The sequence below is a fragment of the Osmerus mordax genome, chromosome 23, assembly GCF_038355195.1.
Source record: "Osmerus mordax isolate fOsmMor3 chromosome 23, fOsmMor3.pri, whole genome shotgun sequence".
Lineage (NCBI taxonomy): Eukaryota > Metazoa > Chordata > Actinopteri > Osmeriformes > Osmeridae > Osmerus > Osmerus mordax.
In genome coordinates this window covers 7209429-7233478 of record NC_090072.1, presented here as the reverse complement: position 1 = coordinate 7233478, position 24050 = coordinate 7209429, and the positions used below count along the sequence as shown (strand labels likewise).

Sequence of the window (24050 nt, the reverse complement as noted above, 5' to 3'; positions counted from 1 at the left end):
CAATAAATGATGAACAGGGTAACACTTTCAATCCAGTGGCATGTGATGAGTGTTAGTTATAAGGCCCTTATAAGATGCTTATCAACATTAATATGCAGTAATAATACCTATTAACAAATGCTTAGTACGAGATAATACCTATTAACCAATGCTTAGTACGACGACCAATACTTAGTGCTGGATCTTAAGTGTTACAATGCAGAACTGATTGTTTATGGATACAAGGCAAACCAGGAATGACAAAAGAAAGAACTAAATACGTAGGGTTACACACCATGTTTCACAATTAAAGATTGAAGGCAATCGCACTGCGGAACGTTTTCGATGATCCTTTGCCCATGACACATCCTTGGTGAAGGCCCATCAGTCTATCCCTGCCATGCAGCCTGCCAGCTGTTTGGTCATGCCTCATTGAGTCTCCGCATTTAAACCCAGAGGCAGATGCCACAAACGATCACTGAGGCCTCAGAGAGTCCTACATTAACGTCCAAAAAGAACCAGAGGCCTTTGTGGAAGTGTTCTGTATCCACTTCACAGCAGTGGAAATTCAAAGGGTCCATTGTCTGTCTGCACATGACAACCAGGGTCAGCTGTGCTCTGCAGTGCCACTCTGACCGCCTCCATGCTCACAGCCATCGACAATGCCTTCAGTTACCCCTTGGACGTTTTCAGCTGACCCAATCGACAGCCAATCACAAAATAGCAGTGCAGGCGGTAACCTTATTTTGACCCCCTGACGGAGGAACGAGGACAGCTCGTCTGACTTTGAACAAGGATGGAGTTTGGGGACGGAGAAAGTGAAGCAGACATAACTACCCTGCCATTTTGAGAATCAGTTGGAAAAGAGTTGCAACTGGCAACAAAAGAAAACTGATTGAGGGGAAAATAAATAAACACAAAAATCTTTCCAAAACAATGGTTAAAGATTGCCATTTCAGAGTACAGCAGGCAAAATCTGTCATGTAAAAAAAATTGTTTGCTTGTCTTGTTTTTGCCTCATTATTAAAAAAGTTGTCAAAATCTACGGGTTCACTTTATATCAACGTGCTTGTAATAAGCAGTAATGAATAGGTTTTAACACCCTTATAAGATGCTTTTTATGTGCTAATAAGACTATATACAATAAGTGATCATATTAGTAAAAGTTAGGGTTAAGTATGATATTCCATAAGATGAAACATGCATTAGTTATTAGGTAATCAGGCCATTTTAAGATGCTTATTGATTTTAATATAGTTAACTTACAAATTTATTAAGACCTTTTTCCCTATTAACGAATGTTTGGTAGGCTACAAGCAAGTGGACCTCAGGAGTCACCAAATGAAGTCCAATGAATACAACAGAGGGTTGGAGAAAGCCAGTTTAATGCAGAGGTATGCATTGTTGGCCATCTCATCGGTAAGGGGAATAAAACCTGGGACCCCCAATAAATAAACTATAAGACAGAGTGGGATGTCTGTCAGAGGAATATTGTTCATGCAAATTAGCAGAGAAGCGAGGGCTGTGAAAAAGAAATGGCAAGGGTAGACCTCCACAAAGGCACTTTGACGGAAGAGAGAGAATGATGTAAATGACTTCCTAAACGGGGGGTGCTTTCTGTATATGCACAATGGATATGACCAAATAGGAAACTGGGATGTGGAATGACACCTAGACGAAAGCATCAAAAAAGAGAACTGTAGATACCTCACTGCAGACATCTCAAAGAAAGAAAAAAAACGACATTGGAGTTGTAACGATGACATCACTTCTGTCTCAATACAAGGTTCAGAGAGATGGGGTGCTCTATGAAGATGAAGAGACATACAGAAAGAGAGTTGTCAGATGTCCCGGTGAGATAGCTCTTGGGCTATAGCAAGGTGCCACATTAAATAAACAATGGAATGTGTTTCTGCTTCAAAGTTTAAGAACATGCATCTAGGCCCTCCAGCTACGAAAACTTTCGGTTTCAAGCGGGTTTGTTCCGCACGAGCTTTAGGACAAATCGTCAGACCGAAACTGGTCACTCAGAAAGGCTACATTGAATATTGAGCAAGGATTTGTTATTTCTCTCCACTTGAAAAGTTCACTTGAAATACCCTCCCAAAGATTAATTCACTCTCCTACCAAGGATCATCCATTAACTACACACAGATGACAGCAAAGTAATATTTAAAAAGACCTTAGAAGCTCAATAACTTTGCTATATAGGATATGAAACAGCATGTCTGTTCTTAAAAACTACAATAAAGCCAAAAGTTCAAGTTGTCAGAGACAATTCTCCTCTCAAACTTTTGGAAACCAGACTTTCTTTGGTTATGAGGTGAGAAAATAATGTCAGACGTTCATTACAATAGTTGCTTCACGGTAAACTGAGTAAACAGCACCGGTGCCCCCAGAATAAAGACCCAGATGAACCCCCCCGACTTAAAACAAATCAAAAAGACAACCTCAAACACAAAGGTTCATCCAGGGAGTCCGTTCGGGGGGAACACTCCTCTGCTAAAAACCAGATGGGGAAGCCACTCACCACAGCGATCTTGGCGCCGAAGCCCATGACGTCTCGCCAGGCGTAGCAGAGGACGTGCGGCAGGTAGAGGACGAAGTAGATGAGGCCTCCGCAGGCGGCCGCCAGGTTGGCCTTGGAGAAGAAGACGCTGATGAAGAAGCACTGCATGATGGTGGACAGGCAGAAGACCAGCAGGAAGACGAAGATCACCGAGGGGTCGCTGTACTGCAGCACCTTGCCGTACTGTTCCGGAGGGGGCGGAGCGGGAGCCGGGGGGGGAGGGGGGGGAGGGATGAGACAGGTTGAGACACAACACGGTAGAGAGAGGTGAAGCGAGCGGGCGGTCTCGAAACAGACGTGGGAACGTCGCCGGTGGATACACGCCGCCGTGGCCCTGTCTCGTTTCAAACATTTCAAGACGAGGTCACTCGGAGAGAAAGCAGAGCGATTATGATGGACGGTGATGAGTGAATTATTCCCTGAAAGAATGCGTCAGTGCAGAAAATGAAGCTCTTGATTGAAATAGCTTGTTGATGATGAAAGCGACGAGGAGAGAGGGGTGAATCACTGGGTGGTTAAGAATCCTGCAATCCAAAAGGATGACAATCTACGAGGCTTGAATCCTAACCATATATTTTCTTTTTATTCTACAGTCTGGCTAGGCGTAATGGTGATTTTAATGTACCACCCAGAGTTCACCTCACTCTGCTCACCACAAATTTAAGGGAGACCATTTTCTAATTTAGGAGGGCTATTCATAAAAGCCTTTATATTCTTCTAGAACTTCAACCTACAGTACCTCACAGTAATACCATAGTTGGTGTCCTGCAGTTATAGTGTATTTCAACTTTTAAAAGTAAAACTGTATGCAGTTTAGTGCTCATGACGTCACTGTTCATAAGACAACTTTTACAAGCAGGTTTGCTTTCCAATAGTACACGACCAGAGATCTGCACTAATACTAATATGAGATCTACACTAATACTCATATGATTACTATGACGATATTATATCACTAATATGACTTCAAAATGATCTAACGAACAAAGCCCTCCAAGACTAGACAAGGATCGACCTCGAATCACGGCAGAATTAACAACAAATCACCTTGAGGATGAGGGTGAGGAGGAGGGCGCTAACGGCAAGAGGCAGCCCGCTGGACACCAACCAGCTCAGCCAATAGGTGGAGCTTTTCAGACCCATCATCCTCACTGTCTCCTTCAGCCTGGCCTCCTTCTCCTGGACGATGCCCTTCACTATCATGGCCACCGAGTAGATCCAGGCCAGAGTCAGGTAGAGCGGCAGGGATTGCGCGAGAGTGCGGAGGAATCTAGGGACGTGGGATGAGGGATGGGGGGGGGGGGGGGGGGGGGGTTGGGAAGGGTGGAAGGGCGCAGGATGGAAAGCCTGTTGGCTAATCACAGCAAACTGTTGTGATTGGACGTTGTTGTAGATTGAGGGGTCATGATTTCGCCTTCACGGACGTAACTAGGGGTTTTCGTTCCTCTGATGTAAACAATAAATGCATTGAAATAAAAGATTCAGAAGATGACCAGGGTAACCATGACAAACAAAAAAGGGATGGGGGACACTTTACTAAAAGGACAACAAAAACATATTGTTGTAAGGACATATTTCCACTTTTCTTTTTACCTCATCTTAGAGTTACCCTGAGGGGAAAACAAATAGGTCAAAATTGAGGCCAAAGTTGATCAACTCATCACTCATGTAACAATTATGATAATAATACAATCCCAAAAGTTATACATATTCACAACGGTTGGGAGGGGATAAAAAGGACTCAGGTGTTGATGATGACTGGTCACACCTAATCCATACACAGCCACTGGATAATTACCTTCTGATTCCCTGTTATATTAATGTGCAGAAAATGACCGTGAAATTATCATTTAGAACGGGACTATGATTTGAATACACATCATGCTCGATCGTTCCTTCAAGGCACCCACCTAACTCAATTTATTGTTATTAATGTTTACAAATTGTTGATGGCTGGCAAGCACATTAAGGGGATGGGAAATTACATTTTCCTCAGCTGCTCAAATATCGTTTGTATTTACCAGGAACACTTTCTAATTAAACTGCAAAAATTGATTAACTGATCTAAATAAAGAATCATTATTTTTATTTTACTAGCTTATGCATAAAGAGGCAGAGGGGAAGGCTCCACCAGTGATGAGCACCAACAGCGGCCCATTGCAATGTGTCCCTCAATTTACTTTAGACACCCATCCCTCCAAAGACGGGGGATGAATTCCACAGGCCACTTCATGACATGCCAAAGGATCAATGACTTGGGGAACAAACATGGCATCAACTCATGAATCTAGTTGAAAGGCACATTTCAGTTTAGGGTGAGGCATTATTACCAGAGAGAGGGATTGTGGTCCCAAGCTTTTACTGCAGAATTGACATCTCTTTTAGTCGCGTTTTTATTTCCACCAGTAAATGGCATAGCAAGGAGGCAACATGCGCCGTCCCTTAACCAGAACACGAGACTGAGACTGTGACCACTAACTGAAGGCTTCATCTACGATATGTCCTCTTAATATAGATGTTGTAAATACTGATTCAGTCCCTAATTGTTCGAGGAGATCTTTGCACTATTTCAGTATGGGTTGCAGCTTTGAGCCTTGCAGGTGTTCCTTGATTGGTCCTTCCGAGAGGAGTGATGTGTCACACAACCCACATTTGTTATTGACACACGTTTAAAGCTCCCGTCAGCCCTACGTTTTGCAGTGCCATATCTTCTCAAGACCGATTATCAGTAAGTGTTGGGTTAATGTGTGCCGCGTTCAATGGGGAGTGATGCAATCACAAGAAATGAGTGGGAATTACACACAATAGAGCTGATTTCCAATTAAGCAAGATTGCAATTTTAGCGCCACGCTCAATCATCAGCATGGAGGCATGATGTGAGAAATGAAAGGTCAAGACTGATTCTTCTCAACGCTTTTCTTCAATTACTGCAGTTGTGTGATTAACAGGGGCAGACCAACTACAAAGCACATTCATGGTATACATCTAGAATATACAAAACCACTAACTGTCTGAAGTTTGTCAATTGCTCTCGGATGCATATCTCAAAATGTGACCTTGTATCAGAAATGAATTACATTGCCTAAAACAATGTATTTATTTTTTCAAATTCAAATCCTAAAGCAATACTTTTTTCTAAATGGAAAGGTTTAGGATTAGCCCTAGCCCCTAACCCCTAGCCCTAATTGAGTGAGAGTGGCGAACATGCTTACAGCGTGAAGTCAACAGGACCAGGGGACACTGAGCAAGAGATACAGGTCACAACTCAATAACCCAAAACAAGTAGCGAAAAGGCCCATGACGTGCGCTTTGTGATTGGACTGCCTGCCTCGCACATCCCGCCCTCCACACTGACCTTAAGCAGGACACTCATTAGAACGCACGGCACCGCGAGCAGTGCCAAGTTCTCGACGAACCAGGCGAGCCACAGAGCTCCGTTGCGGACGCCGACGGCCCGCAGGACCTCCTTGAGCCTGAGCTCCTTCTCCAGGACCAGGCCTTTGATCATCATGCAGATGGAGTACATGAAGGACAGCACCAGGAACATGGGGAGGATGGCTCCGATGCTCTGGACGAAGCTGGTAGCAGAGGGAGGTGGATCGAAGAGGTCAGAAAACAGCCGGCTGGGGTGTGTGTGTGTGGGGGGGTATCGACTGGCCGGCGTTTGATATGGAGAAGATGCAACAGGATGGGACTTAATGCATTATTTATTGATTATCTGTTGTAGACTTCCCTTTGTGCCGATACCGAAAGATGTTTGAACAGGATGTGCAGTGATGAGTCTTAAAAGCTTGTTGCATCAATAACTAAATCAATTTGAGAGTGTCTTTTTGTAAAAATGAAGGTACAGCCCTATCAAGCGTTCAGATGTAAATACACATGCTATCGAATTTAGGGGTTCTCATTAAATTGTAGTCAAAAATGGTCTTAAAATGCTGCATGATCGATTATCAAATCCACTTTAACCCTACCCACAATCGCCCCCCAACCGCATTTCCATTCACTGAACTGACCCATTCGGTTTCAATATCAAAAGAGGAAGTCGAGTTTACGCTGATGCAGTAAATGTCAACGTCGCACCGTGTGAGCCACGGTGCCCAACACTTTGATGGTTTTTAATCAGGAACCCAATACATTGAAAGATCCGACACCGATGAGGTGGATTTTACCGCGAGCTAACCTTCATAAAGCTGGCGCATCAGCTCAATCTAGCCATTTAGTGCTCCATGTCATGTCCACAATGATGTATGATTTGATGTCGTAACAGTACAATAAGACCATATTAAACCCTGCTTCATAATGCCACCAAAATGCCATGTCAATATCTTGTAAGGCTCCAATATAACAGAGTGCTGTCGTTGCTCTATCAAACTGTAAAGGGGTATAAACTGGCCTTAACATTTGACAAAGTATGGATTTCACATATTAATTATGCTTGCAGCCCGAAAATGCAATCCACATACTGCAAGCAAAGCACATCTTCTCACAGCTAGGTGGACAGAACATGGGGGGGTGCACTTCTTTGCAAAATAGCATCCAACTTCCAAAGCATTGCGCTTAAGAGAATGTATCAAAGTACATTTCCAGTACATTTACACTGAGCTCATTTTTCCACTAACTTTTAGGGGATTGATTCGCTTAAGGGCCTACTGAACCCCTGCCAATAGAAAACGTGCAGCACAAAAGCCTACTTCTCTTAATTGGTCATTTGCCCCTGAACAATGAGTTTTTTTTTTTTTTTACAAGAGCCATAGGCTTAAGCCTTTCTTTCTCTCCTGGGCGCCTAAAGATTTTTTCCTTCCACCTGGAAAAGCTATTAGTTGCAAAACATCCTGGGTAATCTGCTCCCTCGAGATGGTAAAAAACCACAGATATTGTCTGATATTATCACAGACGAACTTAACTGCAAATTACAGCTCAATGTCCCAGGGATGTGATAAATCAATTTACAGGATGAGAATTGCTTGAAAGGCCTCTTCTTCCCCTTCTTCCATCAAATGCCAAAAGCCATTCACAGAGAGGAATATCAGTGCAGTCCTTGTAGTCACTAGGGTTCTTTATTTAAGTCGACAATTCAAGATGCTAGGTTCAGTTGGAATTGAAAACCAGAGATGCACAGCACATCACGTATTGGACACAGATGCAGCCCTTATAGCTGGAGTCTTCCTGTTCTCCCAGAGGAACCTTTGCTGTCACAGGAAGCTTTGTAACAGCAACTAAGCTAAACTTCACACCCACAAGAAGAAGAGAAAAACTCAAAACCTGCAACAGGGAGCCAACAGTTTTGAAAAAGTGTGTCAGGCATCACTTAAACTTGAAGATTTAACTGTCAATGTCACACTCAAGTTTTCCTGAAGAGATTCAAGATGCTTCTAGGGAAGGCTTCTTTCCACCCCAGGCCTCAGGTAATGATTGCATCAGCTTGAATACTAATCCCGTTATTACCGAGCGCCGATTCTATAGTAACGCCTCGTTAATGACAGAGCCTGTGCCTGTTAACCCTTTCTCGACACTCGGGAAGATCAGACACCCTCAGCACGTTTGACACTGTCAACCTTGCCACCAGATGCTCTTGAATAATACATTTTCAATCGATTGAGGGTGCTTAAGTAATATAACTCCTACTGGGTGCATGTTACGTGGCTTGAGTTACATCGGCAGTCGTGACCTAAATTTAGGAGAGGCGGGAGACTAGATTCCAACCGAAGCAAACGATTGAGGAGCAGCTCTAACCCAAGAGAATTTGTTAATTATGTTAAAGTCTTCTTGTCTTATTTTCAGCAAATTCATCACTGAGGCTGACTAGCTTCAGCAAAATAAATCATCAGGGGAGTTAAACAAAATTATTTTATGTTTTTAAAATAATTTGATTTAACAGTATGTGCACATTGTAATAATTTGTTTGCACATGTATTTTGTCAAAATACAGCTAGGTCAGCCTATTTTGTGCCATTTCACAAATCACTGTTTCTATTTTGTTATATGCTGTATTGCACTTCATATCAATGTTCCACTGCTGACATTCCATTATTATTGCTAAAAGTATTTTGACATATGGAACAAAAAGTAACTAAACACTGAATCCCTCCTGATTTCACACAGCACAGTTCATCAACCTTGGTCTGGTGTCATTCTTAGATCTCTTATCGTCCCGAGTAGTTGAAAACGTTTGAATGCATTTGTGACATGTGAGTGCCTTTTCAAGATACTGGACATCATAGGGACAGGTTGTTTATGAACATTGCCAGTGTTCTTGTATCACTGTGCATTTGAGGTAGGCCACATAATAAATACAGGTGAAAATTCCCCCACACCAAGTTATCAGAAAGCATTTAAATAAAAAACATATGTATATATAAATGAAGTGCCGTGCTAAGGCTGAAATTGGGGTGTAAAGTTGCTCCTTAAGTCTTAAGTCTAAGAATGAGCATCACATAATGCCCTCTTGAACGTGTGCTGATTTCTATTCATGTTCCAACCCAGTGTATTATTTACAGTATGAATTCAAATGTATTATTTGCTCTATATCCCTGAAGTGACAGGCCATTCTTTCAATTGTTAATGAGCGGTATAAATACATCTGAAACGCTCTTGCTTTTCTTGAATTGCATTTTAAAGTCAGATCTTTTCCAAACTGAAGAACAGTTACAGAAGATTACAGCCATGTTCATCTGACTGCACAACTCCCTGTCTGCCTTTGCTCTGCCATCAATGCAACACAGCTCTAGATTCAAATGATTACCAGAGATGTCCTTTTTTCTTGCGTGTCTCCCTGAATCTTAGTGCATCTTCCTTTTTGCAATTCTCCTCTCATTACTAATGAATGAAATAACAGTTTTCAAGTGTTAATAATTTACGCAAATGCCCAAATGGCTAGGCAGGCGAAAGAGTAAATGGCGGAGGGACCAAGGGTATTGCACTGTTTTATGGCTCCTATTTATCTTACGTTATTATTAATCCTTTGTTTCGGGAAAAAGAAACCGAGGCAGTGGAATGGCATTATGCGTCGCTGTGATTGCCTCATTTCAGCTCATTTCACAACACTCACTTGCAAATGATGAAGAGGAAACATATTTCTTCCCTTAAGCGCCCTGGGTGAGAACAGCAGACCACCAGAATGTGACAGCATGTTGGCCGCAGACCCCTCAGAGAGAGCGCAGACACAAGCAGCTGCTAGAGTAACTAGACTTTTCTGTTTCGAACGTGTGATTCGGAAAGCCAAAGCTTTGAAACATTAGAAAGACACACACACACGCACACACAGGTGTGTTAGGGAGTCGTTAGAGGATGTGTGTGCTGCCTGGTCAAAAACTACTGTCTATAACCTGAAAACAAGTCCATTATCAGCCTAAGAAATAAACTCTTCTTGCAGGACCTTTTGCATGTCCTGTTGTTGAAGCCAAATCAATAGCTACATTACCAACTCTGCAAATCAGCTTGCCTTCTTGCGTGGATCCTGAAACAATGTCATCATTTCAATATCTCTGTTTCGAAGACCATTGGAAGATTGACTATTTCCCTGAAAAAAAATAAACACTGTACCTACCAAATTAATTCGTATTGGTGTATGGTACATATATGGCTATGCTGCCACATTCACAGTTCAACAACCTCTTCATATTTATCCTTCAATGCATGTTCTTCGTACAGTATGTCCGTTTGTAATATATGGAGGTCAAGACTCAATTGGAATTAATATGAATCTGGTTTGGTATACATGGTGTATAATTTTTAAATTAAATTGATGGTCTTTGCCACAGTGAAATCCAATGGGTGGGGGGTGAGGGGGGGGGGAGATCTGTATCCTTCCCTGAAAGATTATATTGTGTTGTTGGACTTAAATCTCCCTTGTAATTATCGGTTCCCCAATGACATCATCGGGCTTTGAGTTTATTAATGGAGGTGATAGTGCCGTGTAGAGGGAAGTCATTTTCTCGACACTGAAGATCGTTGCTACGGAAGATTGAGAGCAACACCACCTCATTTATATCCCTTGGTAAGAGATGGGTATTCTAATAGGATATAACACAGCACCACTGACAAAAACCTGAGTAACAGAGAATAGAGTGCTTCAATCCATCTCCGCACACAAAGGACTGAGAATTGTGGTTCAGTGTGTGCGGTCTTACTTGTGAAGCAGAGATGGAATTGAATGGTACGGTTGGACCAAAGATGGTAGACCGAATAATCTAAGATCCATCAACCATTGAACTAGATGGTACTGAGGCATTACTTGTCGTTTGGCAGAATAATGAACACTGTTTTGTGTTCGTAGTGCACTGATATGCTTTGTGTTTAAAAGAAAAAATATGCTTTGCCACGATTAATGACAGAAGCTCCTTATGCTCATTAAAGTTTCATGTTTGCCTTTTCAATATTAACACAAGTTGTTTCTCCCTTCCCTCCAAAGCCACTAATGGCACATGGAACCAGTTACAAGCAAAAATCGACATAGCAAAAAAAAAAAAAAAAAAAGGAGAGGAGAGGAGAGGTAGCTTCTCCAAGTTTCCACTGGGAAATCTGCAGACCCTAAGTGACTGAGACGGCTGTTACACAGGTCTGTGATGGCGCCGAATGTCAACTCCCAGAGTGAGCGGATCTTTATTGCGGTGATGCCTCCTCCCTGCTATAATCATGAACCGACACATACAAGACGGGTTTGGGCACTCACGCGTCATCCACATAGCAGGGGTATGGCATTTGCTGGACAAACACACCGAGGGGCTGGGCTGTGGCTGTTTGAGTGCGTATGATACCGTGGTCCATCATGTCCTGGAGGTAGGCAAATCCTCCCCAAATGTAGCGCAGGTCGTTGAAGGCGTTGTCTCCGGCCCCCGGGGACCATGACCTAGTTAAAACCACACACACCACAGCTGGAGTCTCAGAGCAAGCCACAGGGGAGAAACCGCAGGAGAAAACAGTCTAAGACGTTTAACCGACATTAGTTCTTTCTGCCGTCCCCCTTCTGACATTAAAGGCTAAGAAAGGCTTGGGAGGTATATGACAGCAAAATGTCTATTTACGATATTGAACTCCTATGGAATACGTTTAAGGCCGTTAAGTACAGTACAGTACAGTAGTGCATTCCCTTTTGCTTTGGGAAAAGACACGGCTGTACCTTTCTTTTAACTTATTCGTGCGTTCCACCTCGTCGATATCCATGCGGATTTTGTACTTGACGTGAGGAGGGGGGGTGCTGGTATCGTTCTTCAGGTCTTGGAACACGATACCGGCCCAGTATTTGTCCTCCTTCAGAAGCTCCTGGGCTTTGTTCACCAGATGCCTCTCACTGGGGACGGCCTCAAACTTATTCAGGTCCAGACACTGTAAGCAAGAACCAGAAAAGTCGTCACTGAGACGAGGAGGAGTAGAACATGATTTGTCTTTTCACCTGGAAGAACACGAGTCAAACCTGCTTGTTTTCTTTGTATTTTTATATAACATTCACCTTCCTCATTTCTTTAACATGCCATAATCGTATTTTTTTATTGCCCGAGATCTCATTCGACGAACACGATCTGCGCCAACGAACGCGATGACAGACAACATATGGCGCCCGTCCTCCTGCAGGGCTGCGGATAACACTGTAACTCTGGAACATTCTCATCCGTCACGAGGAGTGACTGGGCAGAGAGTGGAAGACGGGCAGTCCGAGAGATGGTGAAGGGGTGCAAATGTGTTGGACTGCCGGGCAACGAGGGGACCGGAGAAAGGCCGGGTTAAAAATGATGTCGGTCCGCTTGTGTTTTCCCCGGGTTTCAGACGAGCGATGCACCACGGCTCTGTAGCCAGTCTCCCGTGGACTGTAATGATCCAGTCATCCGGGGAGGCAGGGCGGTCTAACCTGACAGCTGTCCACACATGTCACACCATTCCTGCAGCTTGTTATGATACCTTTTCCCCTATCTACAATCTTTGTCTTTTCTCTCTTCCATATATATGCTTCTTATAGCTCTCTCTCTTATATGCTTTGGCACATGTCTCTTCCCAAGCATCATCCTATTAATGATGCATTAGTTCAGCAGATGATTTCAGACTCACTAATCATCATAATCAGTAGTAAAATGTCACTACAGTGTCTAAATGATCTACTGATTGAACTTTTCACATATAAAGTTATAATACCCTACAGCTGGGTCGACTGCATTACAGACTGTTGACGCAGAGTTCACATGGATGTTTTCAGCCACCAGATGTGACGGCGTAAACATCCAGTCAGCAACGCGCCTCTGAGCCATCCTACCCAGGAATCTCATTGGCTGAGAAGGAAAACGTGCTCGATAGAGCATCGGCCATCTCCCCCGCCCCAAAACACCTGACACGTCGTCTTCGTCCTCACAAGTCAGCGATCAGAGGAGCTAGACTCCCCCACCGCGGAAGGTTCCGCCTGACAGGCGCGGGCGGGCGCCTTCCCCAAATCCCCCCTGGGCTGATCCGCGATCACTTCCTTTGCCGTGAGGAGTCGGAGGGACGCGCAGCCGTGACACGATGGCCCCGCAAGGGAGCGACTGACTGACATCCAGCCTGATGAGATTAGCATTGGATCTCGAAGACATGGCAATCATATGGCTTCATTCCTGAAGCCATACTCATTTGCTGCTGTGGTGTGCTTTTCAGGTGATAAGAACGTGAAACATTTATGTTTTCTATAATATTATATTTATATATACACTGTATAGTAACGAGAGAGAGAGAGAGAGAGAGAGAGAGAGAGAGAGAGAGAGAGAGAGAGAGAGAGAGAGAGAGAGAGAGAGAGAGAGAGAGAGAGAGAGGAGAGAGAGTATAACATCAGTTGACTTGGGTATGTATAAACTGATTTTGAACATATACAATAGCACAGACATTCTATTACCAACCTTCTCCAAGTCAACACACGCAGCATAAGGTGTATCTCAACAAAACAACACCACAATTACCCAGAACAGTTTTACAACCCAGCATTCATTTTTAGAACTGTACATTTGATGAGGTTTAGGGACAGAAAATCGAACGTATCAGCCTGAAATGCATTTATCATGTGTGGCTAAGCCCCAGAGCCAGTCACTGCCATCTCCCATCCAGTCCTCATGGGTGGACACATTATAAGGAATTCGAAACGTGACTAATAATAGAAATCGAACATGAAGGATCAATATATCGAATTTTCATTACCTGCCTGTGTGTTTCTGTTTGGAGACAAATACTGTATGTTTCATGAGTTAGGTATTCACACAAAAACAACTCTTTTTAACGACTTTTCAATCATACCAGACGTAACAGCAGACACAGTAACAGCTTACAGCCATCATTCGGGTGAAGTTCCCACACATCAAAGCAGTCCATTTGTAGAACCAAATATGATTTCAAGACTCCATGGGAAAGTTCCTGAAGTCGACAGCCTTGTTTTAATGAATGTCTAGGGATTTCGAAGGAAATCAAATCTATATAGATACAATGAGTAAATACAGACTTACCCCAATGAACTGCTTGAGGAGCTCCAGGACTTGGCTGGTGGTGTTGAACATGTTGCGCCAGTCTGAGGGCGGCATGCCCGCGGGCCGCTCCTCCGGGGGCCCGTTGTACAGGAAGTTGGCCAGCTGCTCGGCCGAAAATCTTGAGCCGGTCAGTTGCTGGTTGAGGCCGACGGCAAACAGCGGATTAGCCAACAGGCTCTGATTTGGAAATCAGAAGGAGGGCTTAAGAGTTTGGTCATTTACACTCATCCAGATTACATAACGATCGATGCGATGCCAGACGGAGGCACGGGGAAGCCATTTGGAAATGGAAAATGCCGGAATGGAGCTTTGGGCGTTTTTCCTTCTCTCCTCCGAAGTTTCTGTCAGTTTATCGGTGCTGATCTGGGGGCGAGTGTGAAACGTGCTACGCAAACACATCTCGACTTGAGATGAGAGAACACTTGCATTGGCCTCAGGTAGTGCAGGTCATTCGTTTTGCCTTTGCTGTTGCCTCTGCTCTTGTCGTTTAGGCAGACATAATTAAAGACACTTAAGCTAGATGGCACTGTTGTACTTCCAGCTCTGTGATTTACACCACAGCTCTCTCTCTCATGGCCGTGCAGCACACCCAAGCAGGAAGACCTGAACATAAACATGCATCTCGCCAGTCAGACACACAGAGTTCAGAGGCGCGTCTTCATACACACTCACACTCTGACAGGCTACACACATACAGACACACACACACACAGAGAAAAACACACAGACAAATGCACACTTACATCCACGTAGAAAGATACACACACTGTAACAGAAGTTCAATTTAAGCATGCACATATGGATGCGTGTGCACCCGTCTACATGCACATACTGTATGTACAGTTATGTGAACGCCCCACCGCACCCCCCCCCCCCCCTGCCCCCCTCCCTTTCCCGCTGTCAGCTCAAGCCTTCGCTGCGTGGGTCCGCTCGGCACGGGATAGGTTAAGGAAGAGATATGCTAATCTTAATGCAAATGTTCTCCGTCAGTGGGTCTGTGTTTGCTGGACCCTGTCAAGCAGTGACGGGTTACATAACCTGCTTCTGGTCAGGTGGTTTCTTCACGGCGGGTTAGGTTTGAGAAGCTTCTGTTTAAGTTGGCTTCGCAGCGCCACCATGAATAAATACAACCATGGTAACGACGATCGATAATCACATTGGAATGCCAAATACTAATGCAGAACCTCATGAAGAATTGTCTCTGCATCATTTACTCTATATACTGCACATGTATATTCCAGACAACACAATAATTCTTCGATTTGTTTTTGGGTCAGCGGTCGATCGGTTACACCTTTTAAATTCTAGGCAGACCAGTACGTTAGCAGAGGTGGAAACATGTTGGGGCTGGTGTGTGCTGGCATTTCAGTGTCAACAGTTCTGATGATATTCTGTTTAATCTGGGGTCAAAGAGTCAAATGAGGTAATCTCTATGCTGCCCATGACCTTTCTGAAAATCATCTTTACCATATCTTCTGGCCTCATGGTAGTGGCTGTAATACATTTCGTTTCAAGATCTGTATCAGAAATTCAATACGGTGCATGCAACCATAAAAGTCGACTGTAACATTTCTATTCAGTCTTCGCAGTAGCGACTTGGTTGGAGAAGAAGAATGGAATTGATTAATTGAATTGGGGCAAACTTCTTTGTGCGCTACAAACAAGTATGTCGTTCTGTTCTTAATGTTCAGTGGCATTTGGAGCAGATAGTTGCAGATATGCTTTTTAACCTTGTTGACCATGTGTCAGATTAGATTATCTAACAAGAGAAGGTCTTCAAGCGAAAAACGAAAAACAGACTTGTTTATCTACGGCCTTTGAAAGAGGCAAAACGGTCAGATCCCTACGGCGAACAGGGAATGTAAAACTTTTTTTTAAGCCTTTATCGACAGACGGTTATTCTCATGAAGATGCCAGAACTTCCTTGAGGGATGTAATGGTTTATCATCAATAATGATCAGAAGCGCGTTCCTCATTAAAAACAGAGCACATATTAATTTCCTCATCTTGATATCATTCATCATATTGAATGATAATGCTAGGATGCAACTGTTGAGTCAGACCCAAATCAACACAATGAATAAATCCTGTAACCCAAATCACACTGGCCAGTGTTTTACACTGCTCTGAGCACATGGCATGCGTTTGAATGTTTCATCGGAGAGTCTGTCGCAGTATCGAGAACATTTACATTTTAATCATTTGGCCCACGCTTTCATCCAAGGCATGCCTGTGGAAGGATGGAAACGGAAGGATGACATTGAAAAGTCATGTGAATTGAGGATCGTCATTGAAATACGCCACGCGACTTTCCCGGCCCCTGTACTGCAAGGCGAGAATGACACGCGCGTTTATCCTCCCATCTCCCGCCAACGATAAGCCACCCAGCTGCAACTCAAACAGGTGTGGTAATTGCTCCATCAGTGTGGAAAAGTCTCCAAAACCTTGAGAGACCTCTGTGGATGACACGGCACCTGTGCTGCTGGGTCCACAGGCTTGTGGGGAGTCGGCTTCACTCGGTGGAGGGGAAAATGAAGACAAAGGAGAATTACCGGCCCATTTGTGTAAAGGTTAGGGCTAGGGTAATGAATACCCTCGCTATATGGAGCGCTCGCGCCCACTCCCCTAGCTGCCTATAAGCTCATTTGAAGTGACACAGGAGTAATGTCAGCTCCCAGTGACGGAGGGAGGGAGGGAGGGAGAGGGAGAGAGAGAGAGAAAGAGAGTGGGATATTGAGAGAGAAAGGGAGAACGGGCTGAAGGGAAAAGGAGAGAGAGGGAGAGAGGGAGAGAGAGAGAGAGAGAGAGAGAGAGAGAGAGAGAGAGAGAGAGAGAGAGAGAGAGAGAGAGAAGGAAAGGAAAGGAAAGGGAGAGAGAGATCATGGGAAGGTGTGTGCAGCTAATCCCTTCCACCTGACCGGTAGGGTGAAAATTATCCTGCACTTATCCATTATTACACCTCCCTCTCAGTTTCCAGTACCCTGCAGGAAATGCAACAAAGTAGGATATCCATTCTATATACATACAGTTAGGTCCATAAGTATTTGGACATTGACACAATTTTCATCATTTTGGCTCTGTATAGCACCACAATGGATTTGAAATGAAACAATCAAGATGTGCTTTAAGTGCAGACTTTCAGCTTTAATTTCAGGGTATTTACATCCAAATCAGGTGAACGGTGTAGGAATTACAATACATTTTATATGTGGCCCTCCCCCTTTTTAAGGGACCATCTTGATTGTTTCATTTCAAATCCATTGTGGTGGTATACAGAGCCAAAATGATGAAAATTGTGTCAATGTCCAAATACTTATGGACCTAACTGTATGTATATATGAAATGTGTCAGTACTAGTGCTGGTACACCCAGTACTAGATCAAAAAAGTGTATTTGAAACCCTTGATTGATCTTCCAATCACATGGATGGGGTTGTTCAAATTTGATATCCAAGACACACAACTGACAGACTGACTGGTTAGCTCTGATTTCAGACCCTCCAAAAGAGTCTTCCAGAGTAAATTGAGAGAAATGGAAGAAGCACCTCTCAAATCCTCGCAGTGCCACTCAAATATCAGCTCAACTTACCCGCAGTGCATTGACTTGGCGGCCATCTTGAAGGAAGTTCCAAAGCCGAGGTCCAAGAACATCCCAGGCGTCCGCCAGCTCCCTCAACATGGCCAAGGCGTTGAATGTACTATTCGCCTTGGGAGGAGAAAAAAATAAAAAAGGCCCCAAAAACATTGAAATACAGAATGGTGATTATGAAAACCCACCACACCCCCCCCCCCCCTTCCTTCGTCCTACTGAGAGGAGTCTAACGACTGAGTCAACTCATTTTCTTTTGGCGCCGGAGCGACCTTGAGAGAGCGTGCAGCTTCTGTGCGTTTCACCTATTCCCTGGAGAGCCTCATCAGATTCTACCTCCCGCGGAGACAAATGTAAATAGGGTTATTTACCCCCCGAACGCTGGGTTGTAAACAATACAGCACTGCCGGGGAGTGAAGAGGCAGGGGGGGGGAGGGGGAGGGGGAAGGGAAGGGAGGGGGAGGGGGAAGGGAAGGGGGGGGGGAGTGTGACCAGGACCAGAGCCGTGTACACAGTGAAGCCTGTGGATAGCACTCCTATTCGATACCTCCCACTCAATATTCCCAGCTAAAATATCCAGCCGTGCCCATGTGTTTGTTTTGCTTAAGCGGGTTATAAAAATGATGTTCATATCTGGAGAAATGGCATGAAAAAATACATGACATCCTCCGTTTCTCCCTGAGCTAATCTCTTGCTGGATTGTGATCTGTTTTTGGGGAGGTGGGTGGAGGAATTCTGGAGGAGTCCATGGTGTGTGACATCTTGGTTCATGTTAGTTCCTGTTAATGTGGATGCCTCCTCGCTCATTTGGGATGGATGGGGGTTATGGAGTTCAAATATCCAATTAGTAAGAATCCCAAACACTTTGCTCAATTATTCCCAGAGGGATCCAAGCAGTTCACAGGTTTGGCATGTGTGGCAACTCGAGTTAAGATTGCATTCAGACAGGGGCTGAGTGTGTGTGGAGGGGGGGGGTGGGGGGGGTGGTGGTGGATACTTCACCTCTTTCACCATTCGTCGGGTTGCAGGTGTGTCTGGAGTGTAGAGGACCTTGCCCTGCAGCAGAGGCCTGAATGTGCTCCAGACGACCCGGAGAGCAGGGGTCCCCTCCAGGGTCTCCACCAAGGTCTGGCAAAACACACCTGAAAAACCAAAAGTAAGGACTTTTCTAGAAGAATTCAAGGAACAGCCCTTTACAATAAATAAACACAACCAGCCGAATGCTTATGAATCTGCGAGTACTGCATTGCATGACCAGGACTGTTGATTTATTGTGAGAGAATTAAGGAATTAAAGATTCAGGAATTACGGAATTACGAATTAAGGAATTGAGATCATGTCCGCCGAGGTCAAAGTTGCCACGCTCTGCTGAAGGGTAAAAGAGGATGCAGGGAGGGAACAACGGGTACCTAATTGATAAGTCACACAGCGCCTTTGCAATCAAAACAACCCCGCGACCCACCGCCAAGATAATAAACTTAGTGCACTCCACATGTGCGCTGGACGTCGCGCACGCAGCCACATCGAGGCTAGGTTTACACATCTCACTGTGGGGGAGGATTTTAATGCAATTAAGATACTTCAAAAGACTCAATTATTTCTGGAAGAATGACTCCCATTAGCTCGTCGCTGTTACAGCCGTGCCACTTGTATACGAGAAGGAGTGAACTGGGGGAAGGTACGGAGCACTGCGATTGCGTGGAGGACGGTTTTGAATCCAGCCCAGCTGTGTAAATAGAGGGGTTTGGAAGCCAGGTCTGGGAGACGCGAGGAAGAAAACAAGTCAATATGCTCAGCTGCTGCAGGATCATTATTAATTTAACCAATCTGCCTATGTGGATGCTGCCAGGTTCGGTGGGCTGCACAAGGACCCCGCATCGACGGGATCAGCGCTGGCTCGGGGCGATGCAGCGGGGCTAGCTTGTGCGCGGGCTCTTGATGTGTGGAAGGTTTCGAATGTTTGTATCTGTCTGCCTCGGGATAAACTTTCTTCGGGCCTTTCATGAGCACTACTTCAAATCCGGGAGAGGAAGTGATGGTAAAGTCTATTCCGTTCTTAACACAAGCCACAAATACAGATGCACAGTATGAGAGACTGCCACCCAGTACACGGCCAGGAAAATCGCCGGTTAGGTAGCGGTTAGGGAATCGGGCTATTAATCTGAAGGTTGCCAGTTCGATTCCCGGCCGTGCAAAATGACATTGTGTCCTTGAGCAAGGCACTTCACCCTACTTGCCTCGGGGGAATGTCCCTGTACTTACTGTAAGTCGCTCTGGATAAGAGCGTCTGCTAAAATGACTAAATTTAATGTAACAATACGTCCACCGCTGTCAAGACTAAGCAGAAAATAAAGCCCTAACACTTATCATAACTGCCCATAATGCCCCAAGTTGGTCATTTTAACTACCCCATTTTGAAGGCAGGATGTTGGATAAACATGTGCCTTTTCGCTTCAAGGCGGTGGAGCTCAGGTGCTCCAGAGAGGCCCCGCGGAGAGATAGCGGCAGCCCTTAGACCAGACAGCCGTTTCCCCTGACCACACAGATGTCACTTCCTATAATCGTAAAACAGGAAGTATCCGGTGGGCTCAGGGGCTAGTGCGTCGATAAATATTGATGCTTAGATGAATGTGGATGAGACGTTCAAAAGCTGAGCTCAAGCCATGGTGTTTTAATCCACCCCCCCCCCCCCCCCCCCTCCCCCTAAAAAAAAAAAGCTGCGTGTTCCACCAACCTATAGGAGATAGGAAGGTGTAGGATCCATAGTTTACGTGAGGCGTGCTGCCAGGTAATTGCTCGGAGGCTCCGTTCAGCCTCTCGTCTTACCTGGCGAATTTAATCAATTTGAGTCGCACCCTGGAGAGAGGATCAAGTCAAGCAAATGAAAGCTGCAGAAACACACACACACACAGACACACACACGCACACCTGCATGGACAACCCCCTGGGCCCACAACTCCTCCACCCCCCCCCCCCCCCCCCACACACACACACACCAACACACACATAAAAACATGGGACCAGCACAATGAGCAACATACACAGAGGCTAGCAGGCGCAGTTGTACAGAATGAGACAGCACGTCTCATTCTGAGGCAAAATCTCACAATGAGGCAAAAACACGTACAAAACACTAAAGCAGTGGGTGAGCGCGCCCCAACATCCCTTCACTCGGCTTTCAAACGAGCTTTGTTGAGACCACTGTTACAACACAGACCCCCCCCCCCCCCCCCCCCTCTTGCCACAGTCACAGTCTTCAGTGACGTGAGCAGCATCAATGACTTGAAGTGAACAGTACAAAACGGTGCCTTTTAAATGAGCAGACGTTTTCACACCCCGAGCCCTCGGGATCACAAGTAGTGTCTCTTGCAGAAGGTAATTATTACCAGTGCCTCAGGTGTGGAAGCAGTAGAGAACCCTGTTGAGGCTTTCGAAATGACATCTGCAATTGCATGTTGCTCGGTGTGGTTAATCGTGTGCTTCACTCGTATACTTCAAGCAACCCTTTCTTTGTGCGACTCTCCACAAAATGGCAAGACGTGGAAGGAAAAGACTCTTCCCACACACAATAACATTTTGACACACGTTTTGGATTCCGAACGGGGCGGTTCCGTGGATCACAAACGATTTGGTGTATGAAGAGCCACACCGTACCTCGTGGGAGGGAAGGGGCGACGGATGGATCCCAGTTTTGCTCATGCTTTGTACTTCTTTGAACAGGTGAAAACAATCATTTACATTTATTCATTTAGCAGACGCTTTTATCCAAAGCGACTTCCAAGACAGAGCTTTACAAAGTGCATAGGTCACTGATCATAACAACGAGATAGCCACAAAACATTGCGAGTAGCCAAAACATGAAGCACACATTGTGAACAACCAAAGTAAGTGCCAAAGGGAAGAACCATAAGAGCATGTAGTTAAACAAATTACAATTAAACAACATGAACTGCTATAAGTGCAAGTGTACCTGTAAAAAAAAAAATTGTAATAAAGGTAGTAAAAAGGTAGTAAAGGTAATAATTGCTGTATGCTGCCACAGGCAGCAGTAGCTGTCCCCTGTTATTTCGTTTAATGACACAGTTGGACGTGCCTTAATGCCCCAATACATGAATAGGGTAGGGAATTGAACGTTCGTCAAGACTTTCCTATTGCTACTGCTATTTCAGTATCCCACAGAGTACAATTGGAGCCCCTCAAATGAGAGATGGCTGCAAAGAGACATTGTAACTGTAAACGCAATGTAGATGAAACTAGAGAGGGTACAATTTCTGGGGAAATTGTAGGGTGTGCTTGCTTGCGTCGGTTGCACAGGGGTCTGTATATTTTATATAAAAATGCATAGGGCCTACTTATTATTTATAAAGATCACATAGATTTAAAAGAATCTTTTTTTTGCTGCTCATTTACAACTCAAAATACGAGTGAAGTGTAGAATGAAATATGTCTTCTCATTTCCCCTGCAAGAGGCAGCCTCATCGTTGAATCAAAACGAATACATTTGGCAGACCGGTGTAAAAATTGACCTAATCTCTATGACTTAAACGTCCTTTTATGTTTTTCCTTTCTCGTGATATTTTCAGGCATTTAGCCTACTCATTGCATTCATTCATTAATAAAGAACCCCCTTTGAAGATTATTCTACGACGTTACCGGCAGTAGAAGATGGAATCGCGATTCAAACAGTACCATCTGCTAACTGAAAATATGCCCCCAAAAACGTAAATAAGCTTGACATTTATTTACTGGAAAATCGCTTTCATAAAAAGCTCACTGGTAGCGATCATTGTCAGTAACAACGCCAAGTGCGATATAGCCCTGTGTGGAGAAGCTGCCCCGGTAAATTGTACTACTACGGTACAGTACAGTACTAGACTACTGCTGTGTTCGTCTTGGTAGCGATTGCGTTGGTTGAATTGGATTTAACGTTCCGTTGTACGGTTTAGGCTGAAATTAATTATTTTCATGAACAGATTGACAAAGTTTAGGCTGTGGCAATGAAGTTCAGGTTAGTAGTTAGACTTTTGATTTAAGTAAGGGGAGTGCCGAACATGTTCTGTCGCCGTTTTACTTCCTAAAAAGCTGTGTAGATGTTTTTGTAGTATCTCGCGTAGGCTACAAAGTTGCAGTGAGCTACACTAGTTTGAAACCACAGGTAATGATAATTTCACCCACACATCGTTTACTTGTAATCTAATGTCATAATAAATCCTACAACGAAAATGTATTTGTGAGGAATGTTTAATTTAACGATTGAAAACAGATGCATCATAGACCACTGTAGTATGTGTTGCCCGGGCAACAGAGGCTAATGTCGTGATGCTAATACTTCAGTGAAATAGTAGACTACTGTTTCCGAAAGTAGATGTACTTCCTTAATAATATCAACTTATATTGTACATTACACATCACAATTGTGTGTCATATCACAAAGTAAAATGAGTAAATAGTTATCACCCTGGCCTCTTTTCTTGTGGCGTTTCTGCAGCTGCCTTGCAGTAAAGCTATAGTTAGCCTAGCTATCCCCCAAGTTAACAGATGCGAAACGAATGTTCTGCCAAAGGTAGTCACGCGTGTTTTCGTGACGCAGTGACGTTAGTAACGTCAGTGACTGTGGCTAGCAAATTAGCCACCGTTAGCTTCACTTTTCGCCACAAAAACTTAACTCAAGCCTAAACCATGCAACTGAACGTAAATTCCAATAGAAGCAACTCAATCGCTACCAAGACGAAACTTTTGACACCTACGTTGTCTATGTAGGCCAAATATTGACTGAGTTTTAGGGGGGCAAAAAGAAATAAAAATAATTATAATAATATATATGTGAGAGAACAAAGGTTGTGCCCTTGCCGAAGGCAAAGCACACCCAATAAAGGGTCAGTCGTTTGTAACGGCACTAACACAAATCCACTTCAGGGTTGTGTAGCTTCGTTCTGATGCCGCTTATAAAACAACCTTGTCATTTCTTGTGGATTCTCAAAAGAACATGCAGTTAGTGAATAGGAAACAGTGCACCCCCCCCCCGCCCCCTATTAGCAGGGTCCCTGAGAAGTAACGCTGTACCCAGTGCTAGGAGTCACGCCTAGGGACAAAAACATCCTGTTATTATCAGCGACAAGGAAATGAACTGGTGAGTTGTCTTCTCTGGTTTGAGGGCATCACATGTCTTACCTAGATTGTTCAGCTCCCTATTGACCTTAATATGAGTTATTTAGCACACACAAACAACAACAACAATATCTCATTCCAAACCAAATAATTGATTAAACCCATTGCCCACCACACCATCACATTTCAGGCTTTTCAATGGTATTTACTAGCAGTTTATGAAGAGAGTTCATGGGGTCGTGTGTGTTTATCAATTGTGTGTTCCCAGTTGGAGCCTGTTATGGCAGAGTAAGCCCTGGCTGAGATGTCAAAGAGGAAGGAAGACCAGCACT

At 44.3% G+C, this 24050-nt stretch overlaps 1 protein-coding gene across 1 annotated transcript in view; it reads right to left on the bottom strand.

The window, feature by feature from the left end:
• The window catches only part of LOC136967759 (phospholipid-transporting ATPase ABCA1-like), a 113229-nt gene that overhangs the window by 76895 nt on the left and 12284 nt on the right, over nucleotides 1-24050 (bottom strand). Inside the window, 7 exon segments of the mRNA XM_067261682.1 lie at nucleotides 2510-2731; nucleotides 3596-3818; nucleotides 11220-11396; nucleotides 11667-11872; nucleotides 14002-14199; nucleotides 17611-17727; nucleotides 18613-18752. Of these exon segments, the coding sequence (XP_067117783.1) occupies nucleotides 2510-2731; nucleotides 3596-3818; nucleotides 11220-11396; nucleotides 11667-11872; nucleotides 14002-14199; nucleotides 17611-17727; nucleotides 18613-18752 (1283 nt within the window).